Source organism: Pistacia vera, unplaced genomic scaffold, assembly GCF_008641045.1.
Source record: "Pistacia vera cultivar Batoury unplaced genomic scaffold, PisVer_v2 Contig491, whole genome shotgun sequence".
Taxonomy (NCBI): domain Eukaryota; kingdom Viridiplantae; phylum Streptophyta; class Magnoliopsida; order Sapindales; family Anacardiaceae; genus Pistacia; species Pistacia vera.
Window position 1 is genome coordinate 732801 of NW_022196325.1, and position 12649 is coordinate 745449.

A 12649-nucleotide genomic window follows, 5' to 3' on the forward strand; every position below is an offset into this window, starting at 1 on the left:
CTGTAAAAAACCACCCTGCATGGTTCTTTACTGTCTTTCTCTTAAATTATTTATTTTTATTTTGCAGGGCAGTGAAAAGTTAGTTACATGTTGGTCTCAGTGTATCATCAATATTGGTAACTTCTCTGTGAAACTGTTTGATGTAATTCATTACTTTCTAGTTGCATTTGCTTTGTCTTAAACAAGTTTCCGGGATTTATAGTTCTCCACTTAAGCTGTAAAAGCCCAAAAGTTTTTTACTTTTAAACCAAATAATGTTCAGAATCCTGTGTAACAGGTCTGACTAGATTCTCTCCAGTTCTATTATTGCTTTACAGTGAAACTTTTGACTTTCAAAATTTCAAGCTTCACAGGAATTCTATTGTCTGTCCTAGAGGTTTTTAAGTTACACTGCTAAATGTTTTCCTTCTTCATTACAAAACTTTAAACTTCTCATCAGACACAAATCATTCAAATGGGGTTCCAGGCATTAGCTTTATGAGATTCTGGTGGGTATTCTTTGGGATTTGGAATTTGATTTTTCCTCCAAAGAATAAGACTTTTGTGGTGTTTTAGGCTTTTTAGCCGTTTAGAAAAACCAGAGATGTCTCTGTCCATTTCAATAAAGAAAGCATCTTTTGTGTCTTCTACAGTTACTTTTTTCCTAGCTTAGCTGGAATTCTGGACAAGAAAGGCGTGATTCAATCAGTTTGGAACATAATGTCCTCAAATTGTTACTTTCCTAGTACCTATCCAGCTAAATGCTACCAGTAGAATCTCTCCATAGTGACATAGAGATTTGTGCTATTTGAACTCCATTATTCTTCGTAATTTACACAGAAGGATTTCCACTCTTGGCTTTTATTGTTAGTGAACCTGCATTGTTTGGTGATTTCAATTCTGTTTCCTACTTCAATTGATTTCTGTTTCCATCATGAAGACACAAGGTTTTTATTTGTTTTCTTATTGAGTGAAATGCTTCTTGTGTATCACCAGATGAAAGTCATTTTAACATTTTGTAAAATAAAACCTCTTCCGATAATTCATTGCATGTTTTTCAATCTGAAATGTGGGTGANTTGAAGAACTGTTCTTTTGCCTAATATGAAATTCGGTCCCACTTTGAAAGAGTGTATGTGCATTAAATGTTCGTAATTGTCTTTAGCCGCTTTTTTGGAAGTTTTGGTTCTTCAAGGCATACCTACTAAGGAGGCCTCAGCCTCTGGGAACTGTAAAAAACCACCCTGCATGGTTCTTTACTGTCTTTCTCTTAAATTATTTATTTTTATTTTGCAGGGCAGTGAAAAGTTAGTTACATGTTGGTCTCAGTGTATCATCAATATTGGTAACTTCTCTGTGAAACTGTTTGATGTAATTCATTACTTTCTAGTTGCATTTGCTTTGTCTTAAACAAGTTTCCGGGATTTATAGTTCTCCACTTAAGCTGTAAAAGCCCAAAAGTTTTTTACTTTTAAACCAAATAATGTTCAGAATCCTGTGTAACAGGTCTGACTAGATTCTCTCCAGTTCTATTATTGCTTTACAGTGAAACTTTTGACTTTCAAAATTTCAAGCTTCACAGGAATTCTATTGTCTGTCCTAGAGGTTTTTAAGTTACACTGCTAAATGTTTTCCTTCTTCATTACAAAACTTTAAACTTCTCATCAGACACAAATCATTCAAATGGGGTTCCAGGCATTAGCTTTATGAGATTCTGGTGGGTATTCTTTGGGATTTGGAATTTGATTTTTCCTCCAAAGAATAAGACTTTTGTGGTGTTTTAGGCTTTTTAGCCGTTTAGAAAAACCAGAGATGTCTCTGTCCATTTCAATAAAGAAAGCATCTTTTGTGTCTTCTACAGTTACTTTTTTCCTAGCTTAGCTGGAATTCTGGACAAGAAAGGCGTGATTCAATCAGTTTGGAACATAATGTCCTCAAATTGTTACTTTCCTAGTACCTATCCAGCTAAATGCTACCAGTAGAATCTCTCCATAGTGACATAGAGATTTGTGCTATTTGAACTCCATTATTCTTCGTAATTTACACAGAAGGATTTCCACTCTTGGCTTTTATTGTTAGTGAACCTGCATTGTTTGGTGATTTCAATTCTGTTTCCTACTTCAATTGATTTCTGTTTCCATCATGAAGACACAAGGTTTTTATTTGTTTTCTTATTGAGTGAAATGCTTCTTGTGTATCACCAGATGAAAGTCATTTTAACATTTTGTAAAATAAAACCTCTTCCGATAATTCATTGCATGTTTTTCAATCTGAAATGTGGGTGACTATTTTTTTTTTTAATACTTTTTACTCATTTAGTTAAAAAAACCTAATAATCAACTGACTCATTCTCTTTGTTGAATTTATGCAGGGGCTCAGTGATTTCATTTGAGATTTGATGGTCATTGACTCTTGGGGACTCAATGGATTGATGGTTGTTTGACAATGCGCTTGTTCTGGTGGCAACAACTGCCACTGCTTATATTGATTCAACTCTTAGAACCCAGTAGCATAAACCACAAAATCTACGGTATGCTGTATCTATTTTCTTCCCCTCTAAGTTTGATTTCTTTTGTTCTCTCATAAAGATTTAGATGGAAACCCTAGTCAGAACTGTTTCTATATAATCTTGATTCTGCTTAAATGAAAAAAATGAAGTATATGATGCAGTATTCTTCGTGCACTGCTAGCTTAGCGTATTTACTTTCTTGAAACAATTTAAATGGTTGACACCATTATTTTAGTTGATTTGATTTACAGGCTTTTGGTATGGCAACAAATTCCTGAGTGCCATATATAGAACACACAGGTTCCTTTAGTTGGTTTATTCACTCAACGAACCAGATTTGCCTTCAAATTTCTGTCTTGTTAAGCGTTCTTGAATTTTGAAATAGTCTTGGATACTGATTTCTTGGTGCTTCTGCTGCAGCTGAAGCTTTACTTGCTTGCAAGAGTGCACTTGACAGTCCTGGGCAATCAAGTGATAAGATTGAAAGGTATCCATGCATAAGACAACGGGCATGTCTCAGCTGTTATGTAGCAAAAGACACAGGTGTTGTTTCTTTGTAAGCTCTCTCTCATCCCCTCTTGCATGAAAGTGGTGTCCATACTCCATACTTGTTATATGTTCTTTCTGTGATATATTTGTTTAAAGTTTTGGCTTACAATAATAATGGCCACAGCTAGAGCATAATCAATAGGATACAGATGTTTTATTTAATTTAGAAAGAAACTAAATTAATATCCTAGGATTTTATACTTCCAAAGGATTCCTGAAATCCGTGCACTCAAGAAACAGGAGGATGGCAGCTTCGTTTGATGGGAACAGTGGTGTTCCGACACTTACACCGTTGCAACAAAACGATGTTAAGAAACCGAGGAAACAGAGAGTGGCTGCCATAGTTGGTGGTGTTGGTGCAGCTCTGCTTGTTGTTGGCTTCATGGTGCTTGTGTATGTCTGCTTGATGCGTGTTAAAAGATCAATAAGGCAAACATCTGATGCAGAAACTTCTGTACCATCTCCTTCTGGTAAGTTAACTTTTGTTATTATGCGACAAAATAATATGTTAGTAATGAAGTACTCAATTGTTTGATGTGGAAGAGTGAGATAAGATGATGTGCTTCTTCAGCATCATGCTTGCAAATAATATTAGCTCCCTCATAAAAATGTAGGTTCTACTCTGGCTACTAGGTAATATTGTTAATAAAGTTTCCTCCTTTTTTACCTTTTTCCATCAACAGCTGAGCTGGACAGAACTTACCCCTATGCTGGTGATGGCACGCAAAATTTAAGGCAGTTAGCTGTCTTGGAGCTGAAACATGCTACAAACAATTTCAGTGACAGTAACATCATAGGTGAAGGTTCATTTGGTTTAGTTTATATGGGATTGCTTCAAGATGGGTCTATGGTGACAATCAAGAGACATCTACATACACCAGCCCAGAATTTTGTTCATGAGGTAAACCCTGCACTCTTTGGAAGGTTTTTTATCTGGCTTTTGGATCACCGAGTAATTAATACTTCCACTGCTTGAATTGTGCCGTGCAGACATAGATTCAATGCTTGTTTGGCTTTATGCATTTTTGAACTATCAGTGTCTTGAAAACTGTCTTTGTGGCAGAATGTATGAACATGTTTATTTGCCTTCATGCTATACAGGTGAAGCACATAGCTCGAGTTCATCATCGGCATCTTGTCAGGCTTGTAGGATATTGTGAAGAAAACCACCAACAGTTTCTTGTCTATGATTATATCAGTAATGGAAATGTTGGAAACTTCCTATATGGTAATCTATCATCTCTTCCCCCTTCCTCCACCCCAAAAAATTCTTGATCTCTCAAAGTTCATATTTTCTTTTTCCAGATAGTGAAGGTTTACCAATTGGAAAGCTAAATATGCGGCAAAGGTTATTAATAGCTATAGGTGCAGCAAAAGGTAATATGCACTAAATAATAATGTTCCTTTTCATTTTCTGCTGTACCGTGAAACTAGTTTTCAATCATACTTATATATTTGATCAGGCCTTGAACACCTTCACAGTTTAGTTCCTCCTCTCTTTCACATGCACTTCAGAACTAGGAATGTCCTTCTGGATGAGAATTTTACAGCAAAAATTTCTGACTATGGATTATCTAAATTGCTAATTGAGGATCCTCGTGTGGGATCATCTTCAGCCATCGACTGCTTTCTCGATCCAGAGTATGTAATAATTCCTTAATCTGAATCTTGGCAAACTGTTATGTTTTACTTTAGTAAATTTGGTATGGATATTATCCCCGCTTGAAGTCCCACCATCTTTAATTGTGCATTCTTTCAAGCCAAATTGCATGAACATTTCAGTATGTTATTCTTTTTGTATTAGTTTCCATGATTGACAGGAGTTTAGCTTAGACTTGTCATTTCTGATACTGGTTTTTTTTCGAAAGGTTGAATCGATCAAATCACTTTTCAGCAGGAAGTGATGTGTATAGTTTCGGGGTCTTCTTACTGGAGTTGACCAGTGGACATGAAGCAAATAGCAGAAATCAGTCAAATGCAGACCAAAACTTAGTATTGCAGGTAAATGGGAAGTTTCAATCTAAAAGTCAGGAAAAGATGGCTTTCTGCCATCAGTGTTATTATTGAGGAGATACGAAAGCTACTCTACTTTTGACAAAATTCAATTTTCTTTTAAAGGCTAAAAGAAGCAGTGATGTTGGGGACTATGTGGATAAGACAATAGGAAACCAAACAGTGGACACTGCAAAAGAGATGATAGAGTTGGCATTGCAATGTGTTGATGTTAGTGAGAGGAGGCCATCGATGAGGCATATCGTTATGGAGTTGGAAGGGATTCAAGAGAGGGAAATTAGTGGGTTGCGTTCTGAAATAGGTGCAGTAACACTTGGGAGTGAGCTATTCACTTGAATTCTGTCTTCTACTCAATTCTTTATTGGATTTATTAGTTGTAGCATTGCAAGTTTATAGAAGAAATTCAATTGTAAACCACATCACTTTGGATGTATATTGAATTTAGGAGAGGAAAAATATATGAAGTCGATACTATTGTAAGGAGAATACATATTCAAATCTACGGTATAAAAACTGAGACATTTGGGCCTGTTTGGTATATTATTTGAAAAAATGTTATTCTGAAAAATTATTTTAAGTTGAGTTGAATTGGATTAAATTGAATAGAATATGATTCTGATAATGTTTTTGGTATAATATCTGAAAATTATGTTAGAGTTTGATAAAATGTTGAATAGTTGTTTGGTATATTTTTTGAAAATATTTAGATTATTTTTAATCCCCTTCATTTATTAATTTAACTAAACATCAATCACAATAAAAGTTTAAAAATTAATTAAAGCACACCAACCACCCAATTGGACAGTCAACCATCAGCCACTACCGTCGAACAGTAGTTGGCAATCGTCTGAACGACCCATGACCAGTTGGATTTGGTCAGAATATGGCTGTCAACGATCAGATTGGCGCGCAACTGGTCAAGTCTAGTTGATCATGCATTGTTATAATGATCACAATAAACAAATATACACATATTCTGTTTTTTTAATCTAAATATGATAACAGAAAAATAATTCATAAGAGTGAAACAAACATGGCCAATACTTCCTTAAATCAGCCGCTCTCACAAACTTAACTATCTTAGAAACTTCCTTAAATCAGTCGCTCTCTCAAACTTAACCATCTTTCTAAGATGGATGACTGGTCCAACTTTTGAGTGAATAGTGCAATTATACAATTCGCAAGGGGTTAAAGTAAAAAGTGTAACTTTACCGAAATTGAAGGGGATTTTTTTTCCACTATAAAGCCACACATTTTACCGAGTCACGAGTTACACGCATGCTCCGTACTTTGGGATAGTGACAATTTCCTCCGTAAGATTTGCTCAAAGTTCTGACTTTTCGGGTAACGTTTCGATCCTCTTGAGTTAATGACATTTTCATCCCAAAATTTGGAGAAAGTATCACTATGGTCCAGTGAAATCTGAAAAATTATTATAATCCCTATCAGACTGCTACAGTAGAGTGGAAAATTATGTATTTTGCTAATGTTTTCAAGCTGAAATGTCTATTATACCCTAATTTGTCTTATTAACATTTTGTAAAAGAAAACTTCATTGCATGTTTTTCAATCTGAAATGTGGGTGACTATTTTGTTTTATTACTTTTAACTCAGGATAAGAATTCTGGTAGTCTTGCACTTTCATAATATTTAGACACCTTCATTTATATTACCATGAAGTTAATGGTTTCTCACTCACGGATGATAATTCCCAGTAATTTAGACAATAGTTTCATAGTTCTATAATACGCTACATTTCTGTAGAAATCAAAATCTATGATCTGAAGCTATATGAATGCAACTTCAGCACTACGATGCAGACAGTCATCAAATAATTTTATCAAAAGATATTGCAAGGGGAAAAAAAGAGGCATGGGATACATTTTAAAAACCCAAATTCTAACAAGAGATTTTATTCCAATGCACCAATCTGGCCTCCACTCATTCTCTCCTATTCACTTCAAGCATTAAGTTAATTGCATCATCTAAAACCCATTGATGCTAACAGAAAAAGGGAAGACCACCCCATCCATCTATCACTTTTAGGTCGTCTCATGGATAACCAACATTTGAAAAATCACCAGATGAAGATTATCACGTTATCTAAAACTTCTGAGCTTGGTCAAGTGCAGATTTACCACCCACCAAAACAAAAGATATCTAAACCATATAAAGAATACACAAAACTACTATATTGCCAACCAAGAAGTTATGCAGAATCCGTTTTAATTACCCAGCACCAACCAACACTTTAAGCAGAACCTGTATATCCTATGTATATAACTTAAATAATCCAATCGGTTATAAGTCTACGTTAGGAGATATAAGCAACTAACAATTCCAACATTCTCTCTCTTTTACAAGCAAAGAATCATCTGATCTCTTAGTGGAATTCGATTTAGAAACAAGGGTCCCCGTTAAACCTACATAGTTTCATGAGGTAGCAAACAAAAACCAGACACTCAACCAAACCCTCAGGACTAAATACATTACTTCTTTATGAAAAGAAGTATTATCCGATAAAAATATATTATAAAGCACTAGACAGAATTGATCCATGAAACCTCAAAAATTATAAATAGGAAACCAATGAATATAGAGAACCTTGAAAAATACTCTATTGGGAAACCTTGAGAATAGAAAGGCTCTTATAAAAATAAATAAATTATCAAGCACAAGTTGCAAATTATTTCTAGGGTTTGAGGAACAAAACCAACAGATAGCAAAATGTACCGGGATTTGGAACCAACTTGAGATTGATCATCGCAGGATCATAGATGCGTTCCGTTGCTCAAAAACAATTAGTCAGTAACCTCGCCAAGCACTGCACCGAGCAATCGCTCCTGCATTTCCCAAAATAAAATAACGGCAAAATTAATACTACATTACCATGAGTAACATGTCGATTAAATAAGACCCAAAAAAAGTTATAATAATAATCGAATGAAGAATTGGTGATGAAAGAACAGAGGATTGCCTGAGCGAGGACGCTTATATGGTTAAACCAGAATTGCTGTTAGATTGATGGGAAAAAACTAGAAAAACAGATGTTTGGCATAGATGGAGCTATGGAAAGGTGCCAGGGCCAGAGTGCCCAAAGACGTAGTGGGCCGTGGGCAAGTTTGGCCCATCTCTTCGATATTTCTTTTATATAGAGCATTCCAAATACAAAGATGGGGGGGGAGGGGGGGGGGGGGGGGGGGGGGGACCGGGAACCCTATCCCACTCCCTGACCATCCCGGCCCATTCCACATGGCAGGGCTGGCCGTGGGGATGGAATCACTCCCATCCTCGTCTCGGTCCATGAATGAGCATCGCAAGGAAATTTTCCCATGGGGGATTTTTCCCCGAACGAGGAATTTTCATGTGGGGATTTAGCCATAGGGATCGAAACTTTCCGCATGTTCTACGACAAAATGTTAAATTATCGTAATATTTTACTTGTGAGAAACTAGCACGTTATTAGGTATATATTTGACAATTTGACTGTTTAATTTAGTAATTAATTCATAAAAAGATAAAATTAAGGTAAGAAAATATAAAATCATAATTTCTTGTAAAATTTAAATTAAGAGTAAAGCAATAATAACTACAACCATAAACTAATTTAATGTTACTAAGTTAGTTAATCCGTTAATAATTAATTTTTTATAAAATTAATATAACTAAATTCAGTCTTAACATAATTTACTAGTAAATTAATTACTTATTTAATTGTATGAAGTTGGCCACTTCTCGCTTAGGCTTAATAACCCTGTTAATTAATTAATTTTTCATAAAATAAATATATTATATCTAATTTTAATAATTTATAAGTAAATGCTTAATTATTTCAATTGTATGGAGACTTAGACTTAGTTAGTCCTGTTAATTAATAATTTTTTATAAAATAATATAAACAAATTCAATCTTAACATATAATACTAGGTAAATTAATGAATTAATTCATAAAACACTATCTCCACTACAACTAATAAAATTAGTCAATTTGTGAAATGAACAATCTCATTATCCCAAATTCCACCATGTAAGTTAACATCATATTTAATTTATCAATTAATTAATTACAAAGATAATTGAATGTATAATTTGTAAGTTGTTAAGTAATTATGTATATTTTATATTGGTTTGCTAAATTGTAATAATCTAATCAAATCTATTTTGGTATGTATTATTATTTTGTGAAATTCACAAAATAATAATACATATATTAATATTAAACTCTCTGTTAAATTATTTTTTCTATAAATTTAATACAAACATTAGAAAGATAAAAAATAAATATCATAAATTTAGTATATGCAAAACCATTATTTAAACTTTAATTTTATATATAATCTCGCAAAGAAAAAAGAAAAACACAAAATTCTCAATAAAAGAAGACGGGGCGGGGGATCCCGGGCAGGGTTGAGGTTAGGGCAGGGATTTTTTTGAAGACCTCCCTAGCCCTATCCCAATATTGGGGATTCCCCACCCCACTTGGGCCAGGTCAGGCCGGATTTGCAGGGTAGAAAACACCCACCCTAACACCATATCATTTCATAGTCATTCTCTGCATTTTTTCTAAAAAGATTCTCTTCTTTACTCTCTTATATTATACTTTTGTAAGATAAATAAGAGAATTATTATTACCGATATATTATTTTTTTTGTCTTTATTACAATATTAGGTGGTAATAGAGTGAAAAAGAAAAATCTGAAAATGTTCTTAATACTTCTTTGTATCTTTGTTAAGGTCTATCAATATGAATCAAAATTATGTGAATAAAAAGTATGTTGTGCGTGAGTTGCTGTAAAGTTCGGAAGTTTTGGTAGCTCAACCAACGTTAAGCTCGCTGGTACAATATAGAGCTCGCAGTGATCTAAAGCTCGTTACATCTGAAACTCATAAGGGCATGAAGCTCGAAAGTGCTGAGCTCGTGTGCGACCTACTTAATAGTTGTTTGACAAGTCAAGGGATAAATCTTATCTCCTAATATCTCAGAGGAGACAATAATGACATTCGATCTGCCCAACTTTGGTGCACAATCATAGAAATCACGGGATTCATATCGAGCAAGATAGCTATCCCAGATTTGTCGGGCTACCTATTCGAAATTCACCTATAAAAACCCCCAAAAAATAGTGTAAAGGGGTTAGAAATTGTTTTAGGAAAAATAAATTATTTGTAATTCTCAAAGCAATAAGAGAAACAATGGATGTAGATTTAAGATATAGCTTGCCGATCACTTTAAAATTGCTCTGTGTTCTTCTTTGTCTTTTTTCATTCACTGCTGATTTTTCAATGAGCACGCAAACATTGTTCAATTCCGTCAAAGTCATCGGATCTCTCTTGTTTTTTAAAGTTTTCATAGCAACAAAGTAAAGGGGCCAAAATACGAATTAAAAGAGTGTAAGAAATGGTCAGAAAAATTATCATCCATAATCTCTCCAGTTGAATGTTATATCCCTATAATGTATGTAGTGATAAAACAACATTCATTATTTTCCAGTGGGGTGGAGCCACAGTCCTCAGGTTAAAACATGCTACATCTTGAATTCATAGTTTATCGTATTTGATTTAAATGCTGAAGAATAAATCAACTGCAATCCCTTTTGTGCGAGTGAGCAGAGGGAGCAATCAGTTTGAATTCCATTTTGACTGGTGTAAGGCATGGTGTGGTTACATGTGATCCCCCTGTCAAGTGCCAACGCGTCCAATGGAACACATCATCTCTTCTCATTGAATGTCACAGTTACCCACTGTTGAATTGAAATGAAATGGCCCTTATTCTTTGCCTCGCTCAGACAAATACTTGGGAGCAATTAGAGCAGAGCCTCCTGAGTATGACGTTTCATGTCGACCACACACCAATACCTCTACTCTTTGTTTTATGTTTTCACTTTTAGTAATTATTCTCCAAACACAAACACCCATTTTTGGTGCATTTTCAATTAAGAATATTTTTAACTGATTAAACTTATGAATAGATAGGGTTTGTTTAGAGATTCATATTAAGAGATATAACCCTGGTTTTGAAAATCGGTGACCACATGTTTGAGGGAATTGGTCCAGGAGAAAGGCATATGGCCATTAGAAAGGAGAGTAATTGAGTGGCATGGCATGTGAAGAAACCAGAAAGAACTGTTCTTTTGCCTAATATGAAATTCGGTCCCACTTTGAAAGAGTGTATGTGCATTAAATGTTCGTAATTGTCTTTAGCCGCTTTTTGGAAGTTTGGTTCTTCAAGGCATACCTACTGAGGAGGCCTCAGCCTCTGGGAACTGTAAAAAGCCACCCTGCATGGTTCTTTATTGATGACTTTCTGACAGCTACTGTCTTCTCTGAATTATTATTTTTCTCTGCAGGGCAGTGAAAAGTTAGTTACATGTTTGGTCTCAGTGTATCATCAATATGGCAATTCTGTGAAATGTTTGATGTAATTCATTACTTTCTAGTTGCATTTGCTTTGTCTTAAACAAGTTTCCGGATTTATAGTTCTCCACTTAAGCTGAAAAGCCCAAAAGTTTTTTACTTTAAACAATAATGTTCAGATCTGTGTGACAGGTCTGACTAGATTCTATCCAGTTCTATTATTGCTTTACAGTGAAACTTTTGACTTTCAAAATTTCAAGCTTCACAGGAATTCTATTGTCTGCCTAGAGGTTTTTAAGTTACACTGCTAAATGTTTTCCTTCTTCATTACAACTTTAAACTTCTCATCAGAGCAAACATTCAAGTGGGGTTCCAGGCATTAGCTTTATGAGATTTGGGGGTATTCTTTGGGATTGGAATTTGATTTTTCCTCCAGAGAATAGAATTTTGTGGTGTTTTAGGCTTTTTAGCCGTTTAGAAAAACCAGAGATGTCTCTGTCCATTTCAAATAAGAAAGCATCTTTTGTTATTCTACAGTCACTTTTTTCCTGCTTAGCTGGAATTCTGGACAAGAAAGGCGTGATTCAATCAGTTTGGACATAATGTCCTAACATTGTTACTTCCTAGTACTATCCAGCTAAATGCTACCAGTAGAATCTCTCCATAGACATAGAGATTTGTGCTATTTGAACTCCATTATTCTCGTAATTTACACAGAAGGATTTCCACTCTTGGCTCTTATGTTAGTGAACCTGCATTGTTTGGTGATTTCAATCTGTTTCCTACTTCAATTGATTTCTGTTTCATCATGAAGACACAAGGTTTTTATTTGTTTTCTTATTGAGTGAAATGCTTCTTGTGTATCACCAGATGAAAGTCATTTAACATTTTGTAAAATAAACCTTTCCGATAATTCATTGCATGTTTTCAATCGAAATGTGGGTGAATATTTTTTTTTAATACTTTTTACTCATTTAGTTAAAAAAACCTAATCAACTGACTCATTCTTTTGTTGAATTTATGCAGGGCTCAGTGATTTCTTTGAGATTTGATGGCAGTTGACTCTCGGGGACTCAATGGATTGATGGTTGTTTGACACTGCGCTTGTTCTGGTGGCAACAAATGCCACTGCTTATACTGATTCAACTCTTAGAACCCAGTAGCAAAACCACAAAATCACGGTATGCTGATCTATTTTTTCCCCTCTAAGTTGATTTCTTTTGTTCTCTCATAAAGATTGGATGGA

The 12649-nt window shown here is 34.7% G+C and overlaps 1 protein-coding gene across 9 annotated transcripts; it reads left to right on the forward strand.

The window, feature by feature from the left end:
- The first annotated feature begins 1237 nt into the window (after nt 1–1237).
- LOC116105067 (probable serine/threonine-protein kinase PBL28) lies at nt 1238–5386 on the forward strand. 9 transcript variants are annotated; one of them, XM_031391494.1, is made up of 10 exons: nt 1238–1323; nt 2350–2508; nt 2908–3030; nt 3246–3506; nt 3720–3937; nt 4138–4264; nt 4342–4413; nt 4500–4677; nt 4905–5037; nt 5155–5386. In XM_031391494.1, exons 2-10 carry the CDS (start codon nt 2424–2426, stop codon nt 5383–5385), a joined length of 1428 nt encoding a protein of 475 aa, XP_031247354.1. In that variant the 5' UTR covers nt 1238–1323; nt 2350–2423; the 3' UTR covers nt 5386. The 9 variants fall into 9 exon arrangements, with proteins under 9 accessions (XP_031247354.1, XP_031247357.1, XP_031247353.1 ...); XM_031391497.1 differs by lacking the exon at nt 1238–1323 and adding an exon at nt 1918–2133 and having other exon boundaries at nt 2908–3043; nt 3277–3506; XM_031391493.1 differs by lacking the exon at nt 1238–1323 and adding an exon at nt 1918–2133.
- Nucleotides 5387–12649: the final 7263 nt, after the last annotated feature.